Source organism: Chelonoidis abingdonii, chromosome 11 (assembly GCF_003597395.2).
Source record: "Chelonoidis abingdonii isolate Lonesome George chromosome 11, CheloAbing_2.0, whole genome shotgun sequence".
Taxonomy (NCBI): domain Eukaryota; kingdom Metazoa; phylum Chordata; order Testudines; family Testudinidae; genus Chelonoidis; species Chelonoidis abingdonii.
Window position 1 is genome coordinate 52645198 of NC_133779.1, and position 26706 is coordinate 52671903.

The window sequence follows — 26706 nt, forward strand, 5'->3', positions numbered from 1 at the left end:
GTTTTTTATTGTTGGAAAACAGTGAAGCATTTCTTATTTACTAGATTAACTTTTTTTACCGATGATTACTGAGCTGCATTTGGATGGAAATTTGCAATGGAATTAAAAAGGCCCAAAACCAGCATTTTTAAATTATTGGTTGAATAAAATTATTTTAAATGTGCTGCATACATAAGAAAAAAACATATCAAAGCATTTACCATTTAAAACTGATTTATTAAACAAAGGAAATATTTATATTTACTGGATCAAACTGATTGCTTTTTGGTCACCCTATCCTGCAATATTTTAGAAATAGTAGACCATATCCTCTCTCTCCTCATTTTTATGTATAGGCTGGAAGAGGGCAACACGCTTTTTTATTAAGACTTCCTGTCAGTTTCTCACTTTGAAAGAACTAACTATTGAACTGAACTGGTTGGATAAACTGAAATGAAGGAAATAGTCTCTTCTGCAGCTGCATAGACTGCTGCTGACAAAAGCTGCTTTAGCATGTCAACGAACTCTGTTTTCAGATACTCAGCCTGTGGTTTCCAGATGCTGAGCCTGTGATTTCCACCAGTTCAGGGGTTTGACTTTGGCAGCGCATGTGTGCTGCTTGAATATTATTTTTATTTAATTTAAATGATTTTAATAGATTAAAGTAAGTTTAGGTCTTAACAAAGGATGTCATAATTTAAGTTTGTTTAATTTGAATTCTAAAAATAAAAATTTTTCATCAGTTTTTTATCCAGTCTCTAGATTGTTTTCACTGGCATAAGAGGATAGTAACTATGCTCAATGATTGCACTTTGATCTTGCATAATAGCAGTTTCCTCCTAGTCTCCTTTAGCACAAGTTTGAAGCTCACTGGAATCAAATGTCTAGACCAGTGGTCCTCAAACTGTGGGGTGTGGAGGGATGTTCACGGGGGGCATGCAGTGAGGCCCAGGCCAGCACCCCAACGGGGAGCAGGGAAGGGAGTGTCATACTTCCAGCCCTGCTCTGCCCACAGGCCCAGCTCCACCCCCAGTCTGGCTCTGCCTTTAATCCCTGCTATCCCCCATCCCCAGTTCCGCTTTCAGCCAAAGCTCCACTACTGAAGAAGCCTTGGCTGTGCATTAATGCGAGGAGGGAGGAGGAGAGGGCACAGACAGATTCCGTTAATGGTAAGGGGGAGCACAGCTGGGAAAGTCTGTGCACCACTGACCCCAGACTCATGTGATCTTACTATGTTTCAGTCAACTGCTGCATGATTCATAGATCCCAAGGCTAGAAGGACCATTATGATGAGCTAATCTGACCTCCTACCTAACACAGGTCATACAGCTTCCCCAAAATAATTCCTAGAGCAGATCTGTTAGAAAATACATCCCATCTTGATTTAAAAATTGTCTGTCTGTCTGATGGAGAATCCCACCACAGTCTTGGTAAGTTGTGCTGGTTGTTAATTACTCTTACCATATTTCTAGTCTGAATTTGTCTATCTTCAGGTCCCATGCATTAGATTGTATTATACCTTACTCTGCTAGACTGAAGAGCCATTATTAAATATTTGTTCCCCATACAGGTACTTATGAACTATAATCAAATCACCTCTTAACCTTCTCTTTGTTAAACTAAATAGATTGAGTTTTTGGAGTCTGTAACTATATAAGACAGCGAAAAGTCATTTAGCACCTTATAGACTAACAGACATATTGGAGCATGAGCTTTCGTGGGTGAATACCCACTTGGTCGGATGCAGGACAGGTTTTATAATCCTTTAATCATTCTCATGGCTCTTCTCTGAACCATCTTCAGTTGTTCAACATTTGTCTTGAGTTGTGGGCACCAGAACTAGGCACAGTATTCTGGTGTCAAATACAGAGGTAAAATAGCCTTTCTGCTCCTACGTGAGATTCCTCTGTTTGTCTCCCAGGATCTCATTAAGTCTTTTGGCCAGTGTCGCACTAGGAGCTCATGTTCAGCTCGTTATCCACCAAGACCTCAACTCTTTTTAAGTCACTGCTTCTCAAGGTAGAGTCCCCTATCCTGTAAATATGGCCTACATTCTTTGTTCCTAGATGTATACATATACATTTAGCCTATTGTTTGTGCCCATTTATCAAGCAGTCCAAAGAGAAATAAGGAAGAGTTCTGCGATTGTTGAGCATTCTTAAGTCTTTCATCTGAGATTTCAGGTTGTAATGTGGACAAGCCAAATGGCTGGCCAAATCTGACTTCTGTGGGTAGCCTGGAATATAGTGGGTTAAGATACAGAGGGAACACAGCTACTGAGTATCTTTAAAAGTAAGTAGTAGACTTGGAAATCAATACAAAATTTGGTCAGCAAACAGGGAGCGTAAGTTAGGAATGAAAGTTCACTCAGCTGGGCACCTGTGAGAGTAGACTGCTGTGTTCTATACGTACTGCTTTCTGGACAAGATGCACCTGCAAGTGAAGGTAACTGTCATGCCCTGAAGCAAGGAAAGCTTTGATTAGTGATTCTTTGTGAGTGTAAGACTGGAACCTGGGTGAAATTTAAATGAGAGGACTGTTAGCTCAGGCAGTTAGGCTGTACGGAGGCCTTTGGGATGTTTGACCACTGGAAGGCATTCATGAACAGAGGGTGGTTCTCATGGGATGGACTCCACATGAGTCGGGAGGGAAATAAATGTCTGGGATGGAGATTGGCACAGCTCATTAAAAGAGCTTTGAACTAGGAACTCTGGAGACTGTTGGGAGATGCTCATGTAACCTCCACACCTGATTTTAACATTGAGAGAAAGGAAAATCAAGTAAGAGAAGATATATCAATGAAGAAAGAAACAGCCATGGGTAGGAGAATGGACATTAAGAGGGATAGTGCTGATACCAGTCAGACAGTGGATACTGGCAGTGGAATGACTGTACCCAATTAGGCGAGGAATGTGGGCGAAACCAGCTAGCAACAGCTAAGATGTTTGTAAACCAATGAAATGAGCCTGGTAACAAAGCGGAGGAACTGGAACTACGATGCAGGAAGTGAAACCAGATTTATAGGGATAAGAGAAACATGGTGGAATAGTAGATATTGAGGGGTATGTGCTGTTCAGAAAAGAGAAATAAAGGAGTAGCACTGTGTATTAATGTTGAGGTAGACTGTAAAGAAATTAGAAATGATGAAATGGATAAGACAGAGTCTGTTTGGACCAAAACCACTTTGGGGAAGAAAACTTCTAAAGGTTCCCCGATATAGTGGTTGGGGTGTGTTTACAGACCACCGGGATCCAACTGGGGTCTGGATAGAGACCTCTTTAATGTTTTTACTGAAATAAATACGGGGAATTGTGTGATTATGGGAGACTTTAACTTCCCAGCTATAGACTGAAGGACAAATGCTACTAATAATAGTGGGGCCCAGATTTTCCTATATGTGATAGCTGACAGATTTCTTCCTCAAATAGTTGCTGAACAAATGAGAGGTGATGCCATTTTAGATTTGGTATTGGTGGGTAGTGAGGCCCTCATAGAAGAACTGGTTGTAGAGGACAAGCTTGGTTTGAGTGATCATGAGTTAATTCAGTGTAAACTAAAGAGAAGGATACACAAAAATAAATCTGAAAAAAATTAAGGGAATTAGTTGGGGAAGTGGATCGAAGAACTCGGGGATCTGAATGTGGAGGAGGCTTGGAATTACTTTAAGTCAAAGTTGGAGAAGCTATGTGAAGTCTGGATCCCAAGCAAAGGGAAAAAATTCATAGGGAAGGGTTACAGACCAAGCTGGATGAGCAAGAATCTCAAACAGGTTATTGAGAGAAAGCAGAAGGCCTCCAAGAAGTGGAAGATGGGAAGAATCGGCGAGGAAACCTACCTCCTAGGAGTCAGAAAGTTTAGGGATCAAGTGAGAACTGTCAAAAGCCAAGCAGAGTTGAGAAAAGGGAATCAAAACCAATAATAAAAGGTTTTATAGCCATATAAATAAGAGAACATAGAAAGAAGTGGGACCACTAAGCACTGAGGATGGGGTGGAGATTAAAGATAATCTAGGCATGACCCAACACCTAGGCTAATTAAGAGCTATGGGGTAGTGGCAGGGTGGCTAATGGCAACAAGGATATGGAGGTAGAAATTACCACATCTAAGGTGGAAGTCCAACTCAAACATCTTAATGGGATTAAATTGTGGGGCCTGGATAATCTCCATCCAAGAATATTAAAGGAACTGGCACATGAAATTGCAAGTCCAATAGCAAGGATTTTTAATGAATCTGTAAATTCAGAGGGCGTACGTTGTGACTAGAGAATTGCTAATATAGTCCCTATTTTTAAGAAGGGGGAGGAGAGGAAGTGATCCTAGAAACTACAGGCCTGTTAGTTTGGCCTCAATTGTATGGAGGGTCTTGGAACAAATTTTGAACAAGAAAGTAGTTAAGGACAGTGAACAGTGAATAGTAATTGGGATAAAATACAACATGGTTTTAAAGAAGGTGAATTGTGCCAGAACAACCCAATCTCCCTCTTTGAGAAGTTAACTGATTTTTTTAGACAAAGGAAATGCAGTAGATCTAATCTACCTGGATTTCAGTGAGGCATTTGATACTGTTCCATGTGGGGAATTATTAGTTAATTTGGAGAAGATGGTGATTAATATGAACATGGAAAGGTGGATAAGGAACTTGTTAAAGGGATGACGACAGTGTCATACTGAAAAGTGAACTGTCAGGCTGGTGGGAGGTTACTAGTGGAGTTCCTCAGGGATCGGTCTTGGGACCAATCTTATTTAACATTATTACTGACATTAGCATAAAAAGTGGATGTGTGCTAATAAAATTTCTGGCAGACACACACAGTTGGGAGGTATTACCAGTACGGAGGAGGACCGGAATATCATATAAGATGATCTGGGTGACCTTGTAAACTGGAGTAATAGAAATGGGATTAAATTTAATCGTACCGAGTGCAGGGTTATGCACTTCAGGACTAACAACAAGAATTTTGCTATAAACTGGGGATTTATTGGTTGGAAGCAACAGAGGAGGAGAAGGACCTGGGTGTATTGGTTGACCACAGGATGACTATGAGCCATCAGTGTGATGTGTCCATGAAAAAAGGCTAATGCAGCCCTAGGATGCATCGTGTGAGGTATTTCCAGTCAAGACAGGGAAGTGTTAATATTATACAAGGCACTGGTGAGACCTCATCTGGAATACTCCTGTGCAATTCTGATGTCTCACGTTTAGGAAAGATGAATTCAAACTGGAACAGGTGCAGAGAAGGGCTATTAGGATGATGCGAGGAATGGAAAACCTACCTTATGAGAGGAGACTCAGAGAGCTTGGCTTGTTTAGCCTAACTACAAGAAAGCTGAAGGGAGATATGATAGCCCTCTCTGAATACATCAGAGAGATAAATACCAGGGAGGGAAAGGAGTTAAGTTAAGCGCTGAGGTGGACATAAGAACAAGTGACTGTAAGCTAGCCATCAACAAGTTTAGGCTCAATTAGGATCCAAAGAGTGAAGTTATGGAGCAGCCTTCCAAGGGGAGCAGTGGGGGACAAAAAACCTAACTAGGCTGCAAGATTGAGCTGGATCCGTTTATGGAAGGGATGGTCTAATGGGACTGCCTGTCATGGCATGTGGCTCATCAGTGACTGCCTTTGTAAAAATCCCCAATGGCCAGAAATGGGGGACACTGAGTTACTACAGAGAATTCTTTCCAGGTATCTGCCTTGCGGGTCTTGCCCACATGCTCAGGGTATAACTGATCACCATATTTGGGGTTGGGAAGATATTTCCCCCTCGGGTCAGATTGGCAGAGACCCTGGGCAGGAGGTTTCGCCTTCCTCTGCAGCATGGGGCACTTGCAGGTTTAAGCTAGTGTAAATGGTGGATTCTCTGTAACTTGAAGTCTTAAACCATGATTTGAGGACTTCAGTCACTCAGCTAGAGATTAGGGGTCTATTTTAGGAGTGGGTGAGGTTCTGTGGCCTGCGATGTGCAGGAGGTCAGACTAGATGGTTACGATGGTCCCTTCTGACCTTAAAGTCTGAGTTTGAGTGCGTCACTGGTTGAAGCCTTGCACAGGGCTAGGTCATCCTACATACTTCATGCTCGTGTTTTTACTCAGACTTTGCATTGCCTGGTTACGGTTGTTAACCTTCTAACAAAGGGTTGTGCATATACGTGTGTGACATGTAATACCCAGTCAAGTCTGACCAGTCATTAGGCCCTCCAGCTTCTAATGAGTTGAGATGATGCAAGTAATAGTGATGGTAAATCCAACAGAAGTGTTTCTGCAAGCTCTGTTTTACAAAGGCATTGGTATGCTCTCACATTTTGAGTGCTTAGTTTCAAAATATGTCCAGCCGAAGGGAGTCTGATCTTAAAGAACAATTAATAGTTCTACACGCTGCAGTTCTTGATGTGCTGTTTAATTTGAAAATAGGTTGTGCCGCTTTCTGTTAGGTGATGTGTCATTTTGCCAACATAACTAAAATGTTGGGAATAAATGTCAGATTATCACTGTCAGGGCTAGAAAAATTGACTTGTCCCTGGGATCCAAGCCATCAACTTTTTTAGAATCTAAACTTCTAATTTAAAAAAAAAAATCTAGTCATTATGGTTGGGAAGAAAACCATTCAAAATGTGTAGGAGTGCAGAGCCATGTTCCTGAGACTGCTAGCAGGTCCACTGCCTCAACTGCTGCTTATAGATTTCTCAAGCAGCAAAGTGAAACTGACAACAGTTCCATTGCTGCTCTTCGGAATCCAGTGGGCAACAGTGAAAGTGACAAGAATGATGTTAAGTTTCACTCTGAAGCATCTTGGGAAGGCAGTCCCTGCATTGGCGCTCTTGCCCCTGGACCTCCTTTGTGTGAACCCCTCCTTCACCCTGAAAAATCTTTCATGTTGGCCTCTGGCAGATAGATGTCAAATTTTTCACACCCTGATTTTGAACAGTTCCCTCTGCCTTCATGTAAGCATCTGGTCTATCAATAATGGGTTCCTCTGCCCTCTTAATTATTATTATTTTTATCCTCTTTTCCAGTGTGCCCAGACCTCGTGGACAAGTACCTAGAAGAGACGTCCATTCGTTACGTGATGCCCCGAGCTCACAGCAACGCAGAGCATGGTCTCACCCACCCCCACAAATCAGGTAAGAGTTCAGTACTGCTGCCTAATACCAGAGTTTCACTGGAATCCTTGGTCATAAACAGTTGGGATCACCTAAGGCAGTGGTCCCCAACCTTTTCGTCTGGCGGGCGCCAGACAAAGGACCGTGGCAGCGGTGGAGCATCTGCCAAAATGCCGCCGAATTTCTGCGGCATTTCGGTGGTGACGCCTCTCAATGACGCTGCTTGCCACCGACAAGCGACGTCATCGAGAGGCATCACCACCGAAATGCCGCAGATATTCAGTGGCATTTCGGCAGATGCTCGACTGATGGCCAGGATGCAGGCACATTTAGATGGCCCTGTGGGCACCACGTTCGGGACCCCATCTTAAGGCTTATGCATCAGTGTGTTGTAGGTTAAATGTGGATTATTGGAACAGTCCTTTTTTTTCCCTTGTCTGCGTCCCTTTACTTTTGTGCCACTGAACTCTTAACATGTTGAAGCTGATGCATATTATGCGCTGTTTAGAGGTGCTCCAGTTTAACCTAAAATTTTGGGCAGGAATTGCTGAGGGGAAATTCTCCTGCCTGTGTTATGCAGGGGTTGGATTAGGTGATCATAGCTGTCCCTTATGCATTTAAAAATCTATGAATTTAGAAACGTTTGTAAAGCCAATTGAGACCTTCTGATGAAGGCTCTAGAAAAAGGAAGTACTCTAGCAGCAGTGCTTGCAGCAAGCTAGAGTCTTGGGCTCCAAAACTGTGATCCCAGGTTGTTCCAAATGCTCACTTGTTTCCTGGAAAAGTTCAAGCCAATGATTTCTGGCTCACTTGTTACAAGTCCAGCTCACAGCTGTGACTGCAGGCGTTGTTCAGGGTGAGAATTAACTTTTCGGCTTGCAGAACACGCTCAACGAAGAAGATTCACTAACTTTTAAAGAGAGGGTATAAAGCCCTTCTTTCCATGGCAAATGGAATGTTTTCTTCAGTGTGCTGCTGTTCTTGAGCTGTTGGAGGCATCTGCTACACCGTCAGAGACTTGGTCTCAGACATAGCCTTGCATATCCCAGCACAATTTAGAGTGGAAAAATATTATGACCGAATCTCTACTTCTAAATGAAAACATATTATTTTCCTTCTGAAAAGGACCCAGTGTGGCTCCATGTCACTCCTCTGTGATCCCAGACCAAATGTGCTCTATTAAGTTAGGGAGGGGTAAAAAACTTGTAACAGCTGATATTGAAAACTCCATATGGCATCTGAAAATCAAGCTACTGCTTCTTCTGACCTTGTCCAGCAATTATGTTTCTGCATTTGGCTGGGCTCAGCAATCAGACTCCCAAAGGATGAGCCAGAGTATGAATTCTTCTTTGGGTTTTGATTAAGTGAACATTAAGGGCAAAACCATCCTTACTACTGTATGTTCATACCGTTGCCAAAATTAGCAGTATAACTCTGACACACACAGGGAATGAAGTAGCAGTGTTTTTACATAGCCACTTTTGAAAAGATCGCACACAAGCACTCCTTGCGTTCCAGAGGTTTATGCATTTAAGTTATGGTTAAAAGTGATCACGGACAGTAAATTAGAGTGGAGTTCGCATTTTAATATTTTATATTAAAAGATGAGCACAACTTTGGGCAGCATGAGCACAGGTATCACTAAGCAAGAAAGTGACCGTCCGTGTCTCTGGTCCAGGTGCAGCTGTACGTGAGATACCGTCTTTGGGTATTGGCACCATGTTTCCAGAAAGACAGAGCGAGACTGGGGAGAGTTAAGAGAAGAACAGCAAAATCCTCTGGGAGAGGTGGAGGGTTTGGCTGGGTGGGGGCGACAAGGAGATTGAGTGAAAGCACCGGGCGAGGCCGGGACATACATCTGCTGATCTTTAGAGGCTGTGCACAGCAAGGAGGGGGAGGAATTCTCTAGGGTGCTGCAGGTGTCAGGGCTAACTGAACAGCTTCCAGACTGATGGGATGTTGAACAGTTTCCCAAAGGAGAGGCTGCAATCCCCATCACTGGAAACCTACAAAACTTCCCACAGCAAGGGCTCTGCGGTGGCTGGGGAAGGAATATATGGGAGCTGAGAGGCTTCATCTGTCTTTGCATTGTGACGTTCCCTCTTGGAAAAGTGATGTGATCCTGGGCTCTATCTACCTTTCGTCTTTCTAACATCTGGCTCCTCTTTATCTGCATTAGTGCCTCCCCATCACCCTGTGGTCTGCCGCTCTTCCGCTGGACCTCCGATCTGTACCAAGAGGCCTGGCCGTGGGAGAGCCCTCCTCAGTAGCCAGCATAAGAGGAGGAAGTCAATGACGCCAGATCCTAAAGAGAAACAGACTTGTGGTAAGAACTTGTGAAGAGCCTAAGTTCCTGGAGGAAAGGTCTGTCAATGGCTATTACCCAAGATGGTCAGGGACACAACCCCATATCCAGGTGTCTCTAAACCTCCAACTGTCAAAAGTATCTTAGACAGGACACTGGGCTAGGTGGAACCCACTGTGGCCATCCTTGTGTTCTTAGGCCTGTCTGTTGCTGTGGTGGGTGTGTGGGTTACCACTGGGGTGCTGGGAGCTCATTCTTCCTCCTTCCAGGGACAGGTTTTATTTCATATAGTCATCTTGTGTGGCTGGCAGAAAGCTCTGCATCCCCACTTTACCCAAAGGCTCAGTGGTGGGGCAGGTTGGAAACAGAGTTCTATTATTTTTTACTTCGCAGATAATATAAATCAGTACTAAGTTCCTTGAGGGGTGGGGATTGATGGCAGAACTGAACACCCTGCTGAGGTCTTTAAACATTTTTGGAACATTTTGATTTCTGTATTTTCATCCACCAGCATCCAAAAGATGCAGAAATGCATTAGAACAGCCTGACAAAATTGTGCTTTGCTTCAGACCTGGAGTTCTGGCTCAGCCTGTTACAAGATTAGCCACATTTTGGGATCTAGCCCGACCAGGAACTGGTCAAAAACTTTGTATTGCGATTTTGTTGATGGGGCAGAGGGGAGTAGCTGGGGGGCGGGGAGAGAGAGAAAGAGTTGGGAGTTTTTTTGGATTAGTGAGTTAAATTTTATTGCCTTCCTTGTGTGAAGGGTGGGGCTGGCTGATCTTGTACTCGAACTTGATCGTTTGGCCCCCATCTTCCAAAGCTGCATTAGAAGAAATTTTAAGAAAAGTATCAACAGTCTGATTTAAACAACGCAGCCCATTTTATGGGTGCAGCTGGATCGTCAGCCTAGTTTGGGTGGGGGCGAGGGGACATGAGTGAATGAAATGTCAGACTATTTACTCCTGCACGCACCAATTTAGGAGGAGAAAGAGAGTCTAACGAATTAATTTAGTAAAACTAAATATTTCAATGGAATTCCTAGACCGGAAAGAATCCATAGGGCAAATGCTCACAGTTCAAACCCTTGAGGTCACAGGCACCTTAAGGGTATTGGACGTAATAGGAGGAGTAGTTACGTTGATCAGCACCTTGAGGTTGTAGAGGTTTTTAAAAACAGGTTGGACACACACCTGACAGGGCTGGTCTCCTTGACTTGACCCTGCCTCATTGTGCGGGGGGAGCCCAAATGCCCTTTGGAGGTCCCCTCCAGCCCTGTTTCTAGGAGTCTCTGGCTGTCAAAGGGGCTAGATTATTTATTTTAACAAAATAATACATTGGGACTAACATGACACTTGCCAACTGTCACTCTTCATTCTGCTTGTTATCCTTTTTACCCAGCCTACCCACAGTGGGGTCCTGGTCTGGCTTGGAGCCTGTAGAAACTACCGGAATACAAATAGTAGAGATGGTGATTTCTGTGCAAGAAATCAACGTTTGTATAATCCTGGCCCCCCAAAGGGTTTTTTAGTCTTGCTCTCAGTGAGGAATCTCTCCAAGGGGTTGAGAAGCAGTGGAGGTCTTCACTGAGGTGCTAAACGTTGTGTGATGGGAGTTGGGTACTTCCAGCATGGTAAGGTTTGGAAGACCTGGCATCAGTAGACCCACTTCTTTACTCTGCTTCATCATGGGGATGACAGTCTCCTTGGAGATCAGTGAGTTGGGAGGGGCTCCTGGCCGCGAGCTCTGTCGCTTCAGCTCTTCACGAGGGGCCAGGAAAAGCTGCCTTCAACTGTGACAGCAGGACTTAATTCCAAACTTTCCCATTGAAAGTGAGGTGCTTTGATCCCCTCCGGATGACCCTGAATGGCCTTCTCCTCTATTGTCTGTGCAGAACATTAGCTTCTGCCATGAGTGAGATTGATCGATTGGTCAGGACTTCCAGTGCTGGGTACGTGATTTTAAACGGCCCTCGTGAGACAGCACCAATAGCACCCCCCACCTGTACCATCCACACGCACCTCCCAGCAGTGAGCCCAGCCTGGGCTCTGAAGGAACTGGTGGGCAGGCTGCCCAAAGGAGCTGGTTCCCCAGCTGGGGACCCTCTGCTGCCACCACTCTTCGAGCATGGTCACCAGTCTGGGGACTGTGAGCAGAATGACCTCTGCTGTTCACAGCCATTAGCACTGCCTGGAGAAGTGCTCCCTAGGCCAGGTGGGTCCCACGCTGCCTGGGACTGGCACAGGAGAATGTGCTCCTGCCCGTGGGTGCCGCTAGATGAGAGCTTGTTGGGATAGTTCCGCCTAGAGGTATTGATGGGTGAGGAGTGTGTGTCTGCAGGGAAAGACCATGGCCTCTTAGTCACCCACAGATAAACCTGTTTTGAGCCACCACTGCGACCTGCAAAGCCAAGAGCAGCCCAGAGTCCTGGCCTCTGGCAAGGGGTGACTGTGTTGCTTGCTCCATGTGCTGCAGAAGAGACCCCCATCCCTCCTCCCGCTGCCATCCCCCTTCACCAGCCACATGGCTCCATTAGCCAGACTGAGGCAGCCTATTCCCAGCCATGGGCCTGTCTCACTCAAGACTGCACTGCCTGGCTCTGAGAGCGGTTACAGCTGGCCCAGCCACCTTGCTTCCGCCCAGCAGCCTTCTCCGTACATCCAGCAGGAGCTGGGAGTGGAAGGCAGCAGCCGCCATCAGAGTTGGGCCCATGTTTTGATTCACAAGAAAAAACTGGCCATGGTTCCTGCCGTGGAGGGAAAGCTCCTGGCCCTCGACTATGGCAAGGTCCACTCGGTGCGCTCGTGATCAGTCAGATTGAACCTCGAGCTCAGAGCTGGCAGCCACGCTGACCCGATCTGTCCGTGGGAATTGGCGTGGGCATGCATACGCCCATGACGGTGGGGCACCACGCAGCTGATTCAAATAGGCAGAAGGGGGTTGGGCTTTGGAGGAGACAGGCTGGCTTCTCTGCAGCGCTGGGTGGTGATACTGAGCTGGGAATCTGGGCACTCTGGGCCAGGTTTTTGGGAAAAGCTCAGTGCCCAGTTAGGCGCTTACAGAGAGAGGCTCCTGCTCAGTGGGGATGCTGTAGGGCTGCGTAGGGCTGGGCACAAGGCACTGCCCTGTCAGCTGGAAACAGACCAGCTGTCACTGATATTTGTGACTGTTCATTGGCTCTTGATTTTGGGGCTGGTTGCCATGACTTCTAGGCACACAGCACATGGGAGAGGCAAGGATGGGTCCAATAGCCAGGACCTGTGGTCCCGCCTCCCCACCCACTACCAGAGCCACAGCCGATGTTGGTGACGCATATGGTGAAGTAGGGAAGGAGCAGTGAGCTGGGGGCTAGTGGCCACTCTTGGGTTCCAGTCTGAGCTCCACTGCTGGCTCCTGGCCTGGGTTACATCCCTACCCTCTGTGCCATCTGGATGGGGCAGTTACTCCTTCCCCGGGGCTTGGAGCGCTGGGATCCTCAGGCAGAGGGGGGTTGCAGTGAACTCGCTAATGTCCTGCCCTGCCTTCCGCCCTCAGACATCCGCCTGCGAGTCCGAGCCGAGTACTGCCAACACGAGACGGCGCTCCAGGGCAACGTCTTCTCCAATAAGCAGGATCCCCTGGAGCGGCAGTTCGAGCGCTTCAACCAGGCTAACACCATCTTAAAATCCCGGGACCTGGGCTCTATCATCTGTGACATAAAATTCTCAGAGCTCACCTACCTCGACGCCTTCTGGCGCGACTACATAAACGGCTCTTTGCTGGAGGCCCTCAAGGGCGTCTTCATCACGGACTCACTCAAGCAAGCCGTGGGCCACGAGGCCATCAAGCTGCTGGTCAATGTGGACGAGGAGGATTATGAGGTTGGGCGCCAGAAACTCCTGCGGAACTTGATGCTGCACACGGCTCCTTGACCCTCCCCCGGGCTTGGCCTTGGCTGCTGTTTCGGAGCCAATCGTTTTGTTTTTTTTAAAAAGGAAAAATCATTTAAAACCCACCAACCCCCTCAGTATCCTCCTGCCAAGTATGTGTAACTGTAGGACCTGCCTGAGCGGCGGGAGGGCTGTGCTGCCACTTAACCAGCTCTCTGGTGGTCCCAGCCTGGCCAAGAGCCCATGATACCTGAGGCAACCCAGAGAGCAAGTCCCGCTCTGCTCCAGGAGTCTGGCCGAAGGATGCTGAACCACCCAGCGGTAGGAAGGGAGCAGCCGGCAGGAGCGCTGGGTGCTCACATGTTCTGTCCTCTCCTCCCTCTGCCTCGGGTTCCTTTGTGCTGGTTTTTCTTTTATACGGTCTTTTTAAAAAAAGGCAAAAGTGTCTTGTGGCGGCGGGGCCCCGTGCGTGTGGGGGACGTGGGGCGGAGTGGGCCGGGGAGGTGGGGCTCTGGATTATTCACTTTAATAAAAATGAGCGAGCGCAGAGGGAGCTGTGTGCGTGTGGCGTGAACAGCATGCGCGGGGGGGGGGGGGGGGGGCCTGTGGCATTGGCCTTCCATTGATGGGAGCCTGTTTCCACCAGTCCGCTTAGCACTCAAGTGGCGCTCAGCAGGCGATCTGGCTGGGTGTGCCCTTAACCAGCGTGGGATGCTGAGAGGGAGGCTGAGCTAAGGTGATGCTGGCGTGGCCCTGTGGCATCGTCTGCTCTAGGCCGGGCTGGCTTGTTTCAGGGGTAACAGCTGCACCAATGGAGCCCGTGCTGAGCTAACAGTGGGGTCAGTGTTCCCTTCTCCCAGTTCCCAGCCTGCGGGCCTTTGTTATCCCCTTCCCAACAATCCCTGCCAGGCCTCTGACCCCAGAGAGGAACAAGGGGCTCCCTGCTGCTCTGATGCATAGAGCTGGTTCAGCCACACCTGCGCTCCCCCCAGAACTGTGAGATGCTTGTAGGCCCACCAGAAGAGTTCTGCACATGGAGATGGGCATCCTCACTCCCTTTGCCTGCATGGTGGGGAGGCAGTTGGGCAGGGGCAGTGTCACGGCAGCAGGGCCTGGGGTGGGGAGTGCCCAACGCTGGCCCATGTCACAGATGATGCTCCAGCATCTCCCTCTTGCTACTATAAGGCCAGGCCCAGTGGCGGTGCAGTGGGGTTGGCTGCGTCCCCTGGACTGTGCAGCGGGAAGGATGCAGGGGGGCAGGTTCCAGAGTAACACTTTGGCACAGGGTCCATTCCCAATTGGGAAGAAGGTGGCTCCTGTTTGATCCTACCCCATAACGGGTTTGTGAGTTGAATTTGTTCCCCCTACCCAGATGTACGGGCTCCTGCTGGGAACCTAGATGTGGGGAAAAATCCAATCGGGCCACTCAGGGTGGTACTGCCGGTTTGCTCCTGGTCAGCTGCTTGGCGCTGGGTCTTGTCTGTCTGTTGCTGGCACCGGCCATCCCAGGAGGAAGGAGCTGCTCCCAGCAGGTGCCAGTAGGAGCTGCTGTCCTGCATTAGGCCCTGTCTAGTTACAGCCTGGGGCCAGCAAGCTGTTCATTTGCAAAATGCCTGGCACCTCAGCGCTGCTGTAATACAAACAGTCTCAGAACTGGCCCTCTGCCTGCCCCTCCCTTGTGATCCCACAGCTGAGAGAGACCCCTCGCCCAGCATGGGGACTGAGCTGGATAAAGCAATGACATGCTAGGGGCTGTGGTCCAAGCACCTCCCCCCACTGCACACAGGACACCAGAGGCCACTGAGCAGGCTGGGGTTGGTGGCTGGCTTAGCTGCATATTTTAAATTTTGGGATGACATTTGTTACCTTTTGGTAACAGGGCTTGTTCCCTCCTCTCCCCTTCTCCTGTTGAGCCCAGAACTTGGTGCCAGGACAGACACAGCCACTTAGATGCCCACTTTGTAACATGTCAGGGACCCATTGGGCCTGAGGCCAGACCTGGAGGCTGAGTGCGTTTGTCAATGAAATGGTCACTCTGAGTACAATCTTCCAGGGGCAAGGAGTGCATTTTAATTGGAAAATTCTCTTCCTCCCCAGTTCTTTTCCTGGTAACTCAAGTAAACACCCAAGGATTTAGGAACCGCAAATCTAAAGCAGTTCCACAGAATTCCACACAGTTAAGGGAGAACAAATGGGTCAGAGGGTTATTTTTCTGGATTTGATTTTCTTCCCACCCTCCCAAATCTCTGCTGAGCTGCAGGATGTTTTCCTTGTCAGCCCAGATCTTCAAAGGTATGTTAGGTGCCCAACTCCTAAGGGGAGAGACACCTCAATACTCTTGAGGATCTGTGCTTTGAAAGATGGAAGCCAGATCAGTGCACCTGGGGTGGAGGAATGTTTGTTATGGGTGGCTGCCTCCCTACCCAGGCATGGGAAGAGGGATAAGAAAGAGGGTGTTGTGCTTACCAAGTCCCTCTCCAATGAAGATGGCATGTGATAGCCCTGCGGGCTGCAACCCTCATGCCTCAATGGGATTGTTTGGGGTGTGTGTGTGTGTTGATGCATTTTCTATCCACAGGTTCTCTCAGTGGAGAGCGTGTAGACCCCTTCCCCTACCCCCGCACACACCTCCCTGTTTAAGGACAATTCTGGCACAAACTGTAATTTCTGTGACTTCTGTATTTTTTAAACTTCCAATATAACAGTCATAATCCCCATGTAGCTTTCAGTTTTCTTGAAATAAACATCTACTGCATCTCCTCTGCTTCCTTACTGCTTGGCTGCTGGGTCAGACAGACCTGCTGCTGCTTGGTCACTTATGTTCCCTTCCAGCTGTTTTGTTCTGAAGTGTCTCATCTGGCCTCTGGTTTTCCATTTCCTTCCGGGTGACCGTGAGCCCTGCAGAAGCACATCTGCCTGGGCAGCGTAACATTTATCTTCTTTCTCAGATCCCAACTAAGCCCCAGAGCGCCGTTAACCTGACGTGCTGCTGCTGGGTCATGGGGTGCTTGGCTGCCCTCACTGTGGGGCTGCTGTTCCCCCTCTTTCGTAAAGGTGCGATCCTCATTGTGTCATAGCTGCACTTCAGTGAAAGATGCTGTGCTGGGGAAAAGGATCCATGAGTAGCAGGGGCCCTGTGGGTTGCATGGCTAGAAAATGCCCCTCTTCCCTGCTGAATTCAGCACCAAAACCAGCTAGCAATGTCTGCCGGAGTCTGCAGCCGGCCTGAACCACTAGCTCCAACAGGCATGAACTGCCTCACTGGAGTTAGATCAGCCTGTAGATGATGTAAGTGGGGCCTTGATTAACTGCACTGGCTCAGCTAATGCACCCAGCCAGGTTAGGCCTGGACCCTCCCTCCTGTCAACTCACAATTCTCTATTATGACTTGACTTAACCCTCACGCTCTTCTAGGAAGAAATCCAGCCTTGGCCCTGGTTTCTAGATGCAAACCTGAGGGCCACCGCAGAAGTACCAGCCTGAAGGTGTCACTCTGGGTGCATCTGCCTGAACAGACAGGCTCCCTGGTGGGAATGTAGAAGAGGCCAGGGAAGTCATTACAAGCTGGGAAGATAAGCCAGGATTTCTGCTCTAAACACTTGAGAAAGGGGAATGTGTTTCCTCCTAAACTGTTGGGCTTTGGGCCTCACTCCCCATAGGGCCAGTGGAATCAGAGAAGAAAGTGACACACGAGGGACAGTAGCTTAGGTGCAAGACAGTGCCCCCACGAAGCACTGGGCTAGGGGACAGGGCTAGGGAGGCACTGGCTGCCTGCAGCAGGGAGATAATGGCAGGCAGGGGATACTGAGCCTGGGGGAGAGAGGTACAGGGGGAAGATGATCCAGTTCTCTTGCTTCACCCCAGGGTTGTGGCCGCTTTTCAGCCCTCTCGGCTGCCCGTGACTTCAGTTACTGTCATTTGTCCTTTCACCAGCCACCTGGGTCTCACGCTAACATGGAGCTTTTCACCTAAAAATCTTGGCACATGTGAGTGTCAAAGGGAAATGGGGAGGGGGAAGGTCTCAGCAGTGTTGCAGGGCCTATAACTAGGGTGCACCTCCCTGCTCCAGGACCCTCTGAGCTCTAACAGTGAAGTAGCCCAGGCCAATCCATCCTTTGCCAAGGCCCAAGGGAGGACCCAGGCCCACCTTATCTGCTCAGAAGTAGCAGGGACTTCACACCCTCTTAGAACTTCCTACCTAGTTATAAATGACAGGGAACTAGCCAAGCTGGAGAGCACTGGCCTCTCTCCCCATGCTGGGAATTTAGCCCCCCTCCAGCAGGGTGGCAGGAAGAACCCATGGGCCAGTTTTAGGGCAAGGAAGTGGTGTTAAGGGCAGCAGGCAGGACACCTCAGGAGCTGGTGCAGCTCGAGCATTTGCTGAGAGGGGACCTGATCTGTGACAGCAGCTCAGCCATGTACCCCTTCCTCAGCCCCAGCCTCCTCGGGAACCTCTCCACCGAGTTGGGGTTTTACCAGCAGCCGCCTCAGTTCCGTTTCTTCCCTCTGCCTGCTCTGCTGATGGAGCCCACAGCCAATGCTCCTCCCACAGGGCGGCCGCTGCCTGGAGAAGCTGGAGGCTCGGCTGGAGCTACTCCCTTTACCCCTGGGAAATGCTCAGTTTTCGCTAGGGCCTGACAAGGCAGCACCAGCTGGAGCAGGAATTGTGCTGCAGTTCCATGCTGTCCCCTAGAGGGCGCCTCTGGCCATCTCAGCCATTCATCCCCTTGCTAAATGAATCAGTGACTGATCACTGGGTCTGTGGGGGGGTGAGGGGGGTGATACCAGGAGGAGTCTCTGCTCCCTGCTTTGCCTCCTGATCATGGAGCATTGCAGGGCTTGATTGGCAGTGGCAGATTTTCCTAGGGGGAGGGCAGCCCCTCAGGGAGGCAGGGGTTTCTTCAGCACAGTGACCCTGCCGTACAGATCAGCCCGCCGGTGGGTGCAGATTGGCATCTCCCGGCGGATGCGGCGCAGGTAGCCCAGGTCGATCTCTGCATAGCACAGGCCTGGCCCCTCCTGGCACTGGGCAATCACAGAGCCCCAGGGGTCTACCACCATGGTGTGGCCGTAGGAGGTGCGGCGCTCGTGGTTCTTCCCGGTCTGAGCTGCTGCCACCACGTAACACTGGGTCTCGATGGCGCGGGCTCGCAGCAGCACCTGAGTGGGCGGACAAAGGGGCAGGGCTGCTCACTACGGACGCTTCCCGCCAAGCTCCAACCCAGCCAACCCCCCTGGCAAGCTCCTGGGCTAGTTCTGGGCTGTTGGCAGGAGGCTCCGAGCCCAGGCTTCCCCCAGATCATTCCATCAGCAGGTCTCAGCTCAGTCTCGGCTGGAAGCGTTGCCTAACGCTTCTAATGGTCAGAAGCTGTTTTAACAGCACATCTGCACACCCACTAGAGTGCACCATGGTCTCATATACACAGACTCTGCATTGCCTGTGTCACTACAACACAGGTAGTCACGGCTGGACTCACCTCCCAGTGGGCAGAGCCTGTGGTCATCGTGAAGGCTGATGGGTAGGTGAGAATCTCTGCCCCCTCCTGGGTTAGCGCCAGAGAGATTTCTGGGAAACGCAGGTCATAGCAGATGGTGAGGCCGACCTGGAGGAGGAAGAGAGGTTCTCTGAGCGGGCGAATGAGACAGAGACCCCCATGGGTGATGCTACTGATGGGCCTCAACCAAGCAAGGGCCACATCTGCCCTAGGCTCCAGAACTCACCCCCAGGGCAGCTCAGGCCCTGTCTGCACAACAGCTGCCACCAAAGTGAGGGGATCCGAGGGCCTGATTATGCCTGCTGCTCCCCAGCCCCCATCCTCCTCCCCCTCACCCCTAGGGTCACTGCTTCGGCTCTCTTGAGAGAGGGATTCGGGGCAGCTTCATGATGTGCATCACCTCAGTGTGTAACAGCATTGATGGAAACCCAGAGTCCACCAGGTGCTCTACTCATCAATCAGCACATTCAGCCTAGCCCACCTCATTGCAAGGAAGGCCTGGCACAGAGAGGACAGGGAACCATGGGAGGGGAGAGCCAAGGGACTGGGGCTATTTCACTGGAGAGGCCAACTGGGCTCCCATTTACCCTGTGCCCAAACACGCAGGGGCGCTAGATGCATTGTACAGGCCACCCATGAAAAGCTGCAAGAATGTACCTTCCAGATGACCCACAGAACTCACTGCTGCAGGATTTCACTGCAGCAGACATTGGCAGGGATCAGTTAGGAGATGGGAGCCAGGATGGCACCTACACGGATACTAGCAGGAATTAGAATGACGTGGGCCGTCTGTCCTCATGCTGTAGGGGTTACTGGGGGTCAGCCATAAAGCCACACTGCACACCAGGGTGCATCATGGTCACTGTTGGGGGAGGGGTTGGGCATGCTGCCCCCATGGTCTGTCATGCGTTAGTGAAATCAGGGAACCGGTCCTGACACCACCACTGCATCTGGAAGCAGTTACTTGTACCAAATATGGTGATGCCAGCCAAATATTTAGCCCAGTGAGACACCTGCCTTCCCTCTCCCCCGGCTGTGGCAGGGAATCAAGGAAGCCAGTACAGGTTACTGGGGCTCCCCCTGCCCCCGTTTGCAATAGCACTTCCCCCCCGGCTTCGAACTCTCATTTTCCATGGAACAGTCCTACCTGGGGCAGACAGTGGCCCAGGTCTCTGAGCAATGACCCAGCCAGGCCTCAACTCCCAACAGAAACATTTCTGAATTCTCAAAAATACTTGCCAGAAGGGAAACCCGTCTCCAGCCCAGCCCAGAGGAACGGGAGATGCTGAGGGCTCTGTCTCAGCACCCATGGGAGCTGCTGCCATAAGGGCTCAGGCTCAGTGGCTGCAGGAGCCCTACAGAGGCCCAGCTCTGTTCTCAGCTAAGTCCAGAGTCACCCCTGTTGTCGGTGCCGTCGCTTTAGATTGACAGCCTGAGAGTCTCAGATCTTGACTCACCCTTCCCAGCAACCCCTCCCTGCTGCTCCTGGGCTCCTACCTTCCCAGCAGGGGTGCTGACAGGCGGCACAATCTCAGGCCCAGGGTTGGTGAACTTACTCTCCTTCATAGACACTCGCCCTTCCAGCTCCACGTCGCAGAGGTGGGTCTTCCTGTACGTGGCCACGATGTGCCCTAGGGATGAGGGGGAGAGGAGACTGCAGGCAGCATAGGCATTCCCCTGCCTCTGGAGAATCAGTAGGAGAAGGGGGGTCAGGGGAAAGGGCCAACACCCCATGCTCTGTGGTGCCAGCCAGGTGAGATCTTCAAGTGCTTTGCAACCCCATCACTGACTCCTCCCCACAGCCTCTAGGAGGTGGGTCAGCAGCATTGTCCCCATTGGAGCCAAGTGGAAGGGACGTCCCCAGCAAAGGACAGAGCTGGAGATAAAACCCAGGAGTCCTGACTCCCACACTGCCTCCTTCTTCCCAGCCTGGATGAATCAGGGATCTGGTTCATGCCCTGGCCCCAAGCTGCCAGCATGTGTGTGATGCTGTCTAAAGGGGAAGGTGACAGTCTACAGTAATGTGGTCACCACTTTTACAAAAGTGTGATAAATCTTGTTCAAAGCACGTATTGTGAGGGATCACGGGAAAACTTGTAAGCCGCTGAGTATTATTATCCTGTTATAATGTGTGTATTGATGCTGTGTGTGGATTATGAAATTCTGATATATTATTTGTAACTCAGACATTGTATATCTGGGAAACGCCCTCAGGTATAACAAAAGAACTGAAAATAGGGGCCTCTGCGTGTTGCCACAAAGCCCCCTCAGACTGCATGTGCACAGGCGGTGCCAGCAAAATCTGTAGTTCACATCTAGGACAGATGGCAAAGCACGTACGCCATGGAACTGTCTGACCCATGACACAGCCAGGATTTTTCCAGCAAAATGGCCCAAGATATAAAGAGGGAGACCAAAGGCCCCTCACCACCTCTTTCCTAGCTCATCTCAGGACTGGTGAATTCTAACTGGGGAAATTTCAAATAAATGCACTGAGGTCCCCAAAACTATTTGGCCAACCCAGGGAGACTTATAGACAACTAGCAGATTTAACATCCTGCTATTATTTTGGACAACATAGTTTGATCCAACTTTTATTTGTTTTGGCCTTTTAATAACCCTCATTCCTTTTTCTTTGTTCATCAATCTTTAGTTAGTTTACTAAAGGATTGGCTGCAATGTTGTCTTTGGTTTAAGATCCTGAGCATCCACTGATCTGTTTTAATAACCTTTCCTCACAGAAGTCTAGTCTGCCTGGGTGATGATATAGGCTGGAATGTCTACAGGGACTGTCTGCGGCTCCGGGTTAAGTTAGTATGCCGATCCAAAAAAAAACCACCAAACCCCACGAGGAGTCCTTGTGGCACCTTAGAGACTAACAAACGTATCTGGGCATAAGCTTTTGTGGGCTAAAACCCACTTCATCAGATGCATGCAGTGGAAAATACAGTAGGAAGAGATATATACATAGAGAACTGCATGCATCCGATGAAGTGGGTTTTAGCCCACAACAGCTTATGCCCAAATAAATTTGTTAGTCTCTAAGGTGCCACAAGGACTCCTCGGTTTTTTTGCTGATACAGACTAACACGGCTACCACTCTGAAACCTACGGCAATCCAGGAACACACCTTTGTTGCAGCTCTGGTTAAATCTAATTCTAGAGTGTACTCTGAGTGTGTGAGCGTCCACCTAGTCTGACCTGAGATTGGCCCTCTCAGCTGTGACCCATACCAGGCACGGCGACAACAGGCAGAGAGCAGTGACCCCTTCAAATCCATCAGTTATCCCACAATAGCAGGGGTTCGGAGCCAGGCCAGTGGGCACAAAGGGCAGTGCCAGGAGATTTCCCTGCAGGGAGGGGCTGGCGTGGTGCCCGATGCTCTCACCAGTGGGGTCCAGGAGCAGGTGGCAGTTATAAATCCTCCGGGTGCTGGCCCAGTCCTCGCCTCTCTCGTGGAAGCCGCCCAGAGACAGCCACACTCCACACTCCCTGCCAGGCAGAGATGCACCCATGTTACACACGGAGCTTGGAGCCTTCCCTGGACGCTCCCTGCCCCCCGCGTGCCCAAGCAGTGACTCTGGAGCCTGACAGCCTCAACCCCCAGAGCAGCTGCAGCCCAGGGCAAGCTTCCCTCCCACACTTCCTTGCACCTATCCTGCCAAGGCTCCGCCAGAGGACAGTGCTGGTTCAGCGCTCGGTCCATCTGCCGGCTACTGCCAGCCACGTCTGTCCAATAGGAACAGGACTGAGTCCCAGATGGGGACAGTGCCCAAACTGGCAGCCAGAGCAGATAGGCTCCACAGCCTGTCCCGACGAGAGCAGCTGTGGTCCATGCTGCCATTTAAAGAGATGCTGTTGAGGCTGGGAGGCCTCCGGTGAACTCTAACCAGCTTCGCTTTGCTGTCTTTCCTCCTCCCCTGCCCACCCGGCCTGGGAAGGGACCACAAGCCCCAGCAGCCACACCAGGGCCCTTGCCAACGGGGTTCTGGTCACGTCCAACCTCTCCCCCTTGAGGGTCTGACCCTTCAGAGATCTGGCACCACCCAGGGTAGATCATTCCTGCCAGCTCCCACACTGAGTCCCTTGCTTCCAGAGCAATAATGACAGAGCGAAGGGTGTTCAGGAACAATCGGGGGTGATAATGGGGGAAGATTCAAAGCAAGGGGAGCAAGCTCGAGCCAGACGAGGGATAGACAGGGCGGTACACTGGGGTGAAATAGTGAGAACAGAGCGAAACGAAGCTGGATCACCGTTTGGCTGGAAAGCAGAGTACAGCCCTGGAGCAGCTCCCCAGGGATGGGGCGGGAGCCCCATCACACAGGCCTTTGAACAAGGCCGGGCTAAGCGAGTGGGCCCAATCCTGCCCTGGCCCTGAAAGGGGATCTCTCAGCGCCGCCTGTGCTGCTCTTCAGTCGTACAGAGCTGTACCTGGCCAGGCCGGCGTAGCGCTGAATCTGGGCCCCCTCCAGGCTCTCAGCCAGGCTCAGGGTCTCTTGCGTGTCGCTGCCAATGAAGTCGAAGGCCTCGGGGAGGAAGACTACACAGGCGCCACGCTGCACTGCCTCCCGGATGAGCTGTGAGCAGCTGGTGAAGTTCTGCTCCTTGTCGGGCGTGGAGGTGAGCTGGCACACGGCGATGAGGGGCTTCAGCGCAGTGGCAGCCATGATGCCAGGCTGCCAAGGGGCACAGGACAGCAGAGCAGGGCTGGGGGCCAGGAACAAGAGGAGAGTGGAACAGACTGATCAGGGGAGGGGCAGATGGCTGCAGCTTCTGGGCTCCAGCCCAGAGCCAGCCCAGCTCGCTATGGCCCCAGTGGGGATGCCGTGTTGCTGGACAGGAGTGGAAAGGGTCCTCCCAGAGATGGCCTTGGACAGGACGCCTACGCAAAGGCCTTAGAGAATCGGTCATCAGCTTCCTCCAACTCTCCCCAGCTGCCCAACTCCCCACAATCATGCCCATCGTACCTGCGGCTGGCTGTGCAGGATGGGTTCCTTCGCAGTTGCCTCCCAGGAGCCTGGCGAAAGGCACGGTGCAGCGGGCACAGGGGAGTCTGGATCACTGCTCTTAGCCTGGGAGATGCACAGGAAAAGAGGGGTTAATGATTCTGTTTAACCGCTGCAGCGAGAGGCCCAGACTAACCCCTCCTTGGAGGCCCGATGCTGCCTGCTGATGGGGGCCCGGGGTGATGGGTGGAAGTGGAGGTGGACGTGGGGTGGGGGGATGATTTAAAAGAAGATCAGTGTCTCCCTTTTCAATAGAAAATAATAAATAATAATAATAATGGGAAGAACCCTATCACAACACACTAGCACAGAGCTCAGGAACAACCCTACCACAACAAACGAACACAGCCAGCCTAGTGCTCCTGACCAATCCTACCATAACACACCAGCATGGTGCTCACAAACACCCCTACCACAACGCACCAGCCCAAATGCTTGATTTAGTTGGAGATTGGTCCTGCTTTGAGCAGAGGATTGGACTAGATGACCTCCTGAGGTCCCTTCCAACCCTGATATTCTCTGATTCTGTGCTCATGAACAACCATACCATCACACACCAGCCCGGCACTCAGTATCACAGCTTGGCACAGCCCTCGAGAAGCTTTCCAAAATACCTGTGCCAACAAACATCAATACTCCTTCATCCAGATTCATGTCCCTTTTGCAGCCACTTTCCCTGAACATCTGACCTGAGAGGCTTCCTGGACTGACCATCCTAGAAACGTGGCCCCAAGAAGGTGGCTCAGGCAGCCAGAGACAAGAAACCAGTTTCCTGCTGTTCAGTGGTTTATCTTAGCAACAGCAGGAAGGTCAAGTCTGGCCTCCCCGCCCCGGGATAGGTTGAAGGAGCTATGGGAGGGTTCAGTGATATTTGCTCAGTGAACTTTGAACTCGTCTTCTCCAACACAAAAACAGAGCACCCTGCATGTGAAAATACCCCCAACAACCTGCCTCCAACCATAAAAGCAAATCTTACCAAAGCAAAACCATCCACTGCACACACTAGTTCTTCAAGGGAGAGGGTGAGAGAACAAATCACATGTGCCAGATGCCCGGCAACTGCTTAATGCCTGACCAGAAGGTGCTCCTATGCTGGCAACGAGCATGATGGCATAAGACTCTTTGGAGAGCAGACAGCTCAAACAACTGCATCGAAGGGCAGGGGTGTTGTATCGTTAATGAAAGGCTTCTGTTAGCCAAGACGTGCATTTGCTGTTGAAGTCAAAATGGCGTCAACACAAATCTGAGCTTTAAACAGTTTGACGCAACGTCCCTTCCCCATTCAACTCTGACCCGTGGGGGTCTGGGGACCGACACTAGGTCTGCAGTTCTCCCGGGGGCTGCCGGCCTCGACGGGAGCGGAGTTTGTAATGGAAAAGCCCAGATCCAGGCCCTATATTTTCTTGCACCGAAATCTCGGCCTCTGGATGGACAGAAATGCGATGGCGAGATCAGACCCACTCCTGACTGCAAAGGAAACGGGCAGCACCGGACAGACAAAAGCTGTGAGAGGAGAAGCCGCCCCCCACCGGGGCTCTTGGGCCAGCCCCACCCTATCACCTCGTTCCCCCACACCCCCGCTCCGATCCCCCAATGGGCGCCGCGCCCCACTGGCTGAACCCGCCCGGCTTGTCCTGCCAGCCCCGGCCCCCAGGGTGACCCGCCCCCGTCAGGGCAGGCGCCCCCGCATGCCGAACCACGCCCGCGTCTGCCTGCCATGCCCCGGCCCCCAGGCCGCGACCCCCCCCCTTACATGGAGCAGGGCCGCGGGACGGGCGACCCGCTCCTCAGGCCCAGGCATGCGCGGGTGGGCCGAGCCGCTCCTGGCTCCCCGGAGCACGCCGCCGGAACCTCGGGGCGGAGACCGAAGCAAGGTCCAGCGAGCCGGAAGGCCCCTACAGCAGCGCGGCCAGGAACGGCGCCTAGGGGCACTGCCCCCACAGAAATATGGTGCGCCAAAGGGCCCCGTTTTTCGCAGAGAAGTTCCTGCCCGGAACGTTGGATGGACAGGCGCATGCGCAGAATGCGAAGGATGGCGGACAGTGGGCAAGAGCAAGAGCGCCCCGACCAGACCTCGTCCCACCGCAACAGCCTGACGGCGACAGCCCGTACCGCAGGAGTCATCGCACCCGAGCGGAGGGGCGCGCGCGCGCGTGTGTGTGTGTGTTGATGCTGCCGCGCGCGCCTGGGCCAGCCCATTCCCACCGAATTGGGGGGTCGCCTGGGCCGGCACCCACCCGTTGGGTGTGGTGGGTGTAGATGTGTGGGTGCGCTGCGGGCGCGCTGTGCCCGGCGAGCCCATCCCACCGATGGGGTCGCCTGGCGGCCCCGATCCCACTCGAAGGGTTAATATGAGTGGTTCCCCCTCGCCTCTTCCCGGACTGACCCTCCCGCTCTCCCGCAAGGGTGTCGGCGGTTTCCACCGGCGCGCAGAGCAGCGTGCTGGCCTCCTAATCAGCGGCCGGACATGAGCTGAGCTGAACGACACAAGTGGATGCAGATCGCCCCCCCCGCCTAGAGCCTGCCGCCTGGCAGCCGCCGGGCCTCGTGGAGCCCCAGCGGTTCCCTGGCTCCCCGCATGCGCCAGCACCGTGCCCTTCTCCAGCCCCACTAGCCGACGACAGCGTGGCCCCGGGCCCCAGAGATTCAGCGCCTGTCTTCGGCGTGGGGGTCCGCTTCGCGCGGTAATTCGCAGGCGGCTTCCGCTCGGTAACCCGCCACCGAAGTGTCCCGAAGACCCATGGCGGGGGCCCCCCGCCACCGAATTGCCGCCAAAGCGGGGACCCCCCCGCCGCCGAAGACCCGGAGCGGAAGAAGCTCCGGGGACCCAGGTCCCGCAAGAGTTTTCTGGGGCCCCCAGAGTGAGTGAAGGATCCTGTTCCAGGGGCCCCAAAAAACTCTCGTGGGGGCTCCTGCGGGGTCCGGGGCCTGGGGCAAATTGCCCCACTTGATCCC

The 26706-nt window shown here is 51.5% G+C and overlaps 2 protein-coding genes across 5 annotated transcripts in view; one reads left to right on the forward strand and one right to left on the reverse strand.

Moving 5' to 3' along the window:
• Window positions 1–16010, forward strand: part of DEDD (death effector domain containing) — a 39712-nt gene extending 23702 nt beyond the window's left edge. For 3 of the 4 annotated variants that reach the window (XM_032781278.2, XM_032781277.2, XM_032781279.2), the window contains exons 4-6: window positions 6990–7097; window positions 9256–9402; window positions 12916–16010. In XM_032781278.2, the coding sequence (XP_032637169.1) occupies window positions 6990–7097; window positions 9256–9402; window positions 12916–13292 (632 nt within the window). In that variant the 3' untranslated portion in view covers window positions 13293–16010. Of the gene's footprint in view, window positions 1–6989; window positions 7098–9255; window positions 9403–9892; window positions 10764–12915 lie in introns of those variants that run through there. The other variant, XM_075071127.1, reaches the window with a different exon arrangement.
• Window positions 15915–25891, reverse strand: NIT1 (nitrilase 1). Its single transcript, XM_032781274.2, has 7 exons — window positions 25505–25891; window positions 23713–23817; window positions 23177–23452; window positions 22134–22237; window positions 20243–20376; window positions 18728–18853; window positions 15915–18410 (listed from the first exon to the last, which is right to left on the reverse strand). The coding sequence occupies exons 1-7, from the start codon at window positions 25873–25875 to the stop codon at window positions 18132–18134; spliced, it is 1395 nt and encodes a 464-aa protein (XP_032637165.2). The 5' UTR covers window positions 25876–25891; the 3' UTR covers window positions 15915–18131.
• Between the last annotated feature and the right edge of the window lie 815 nt (window positions 25892–26706).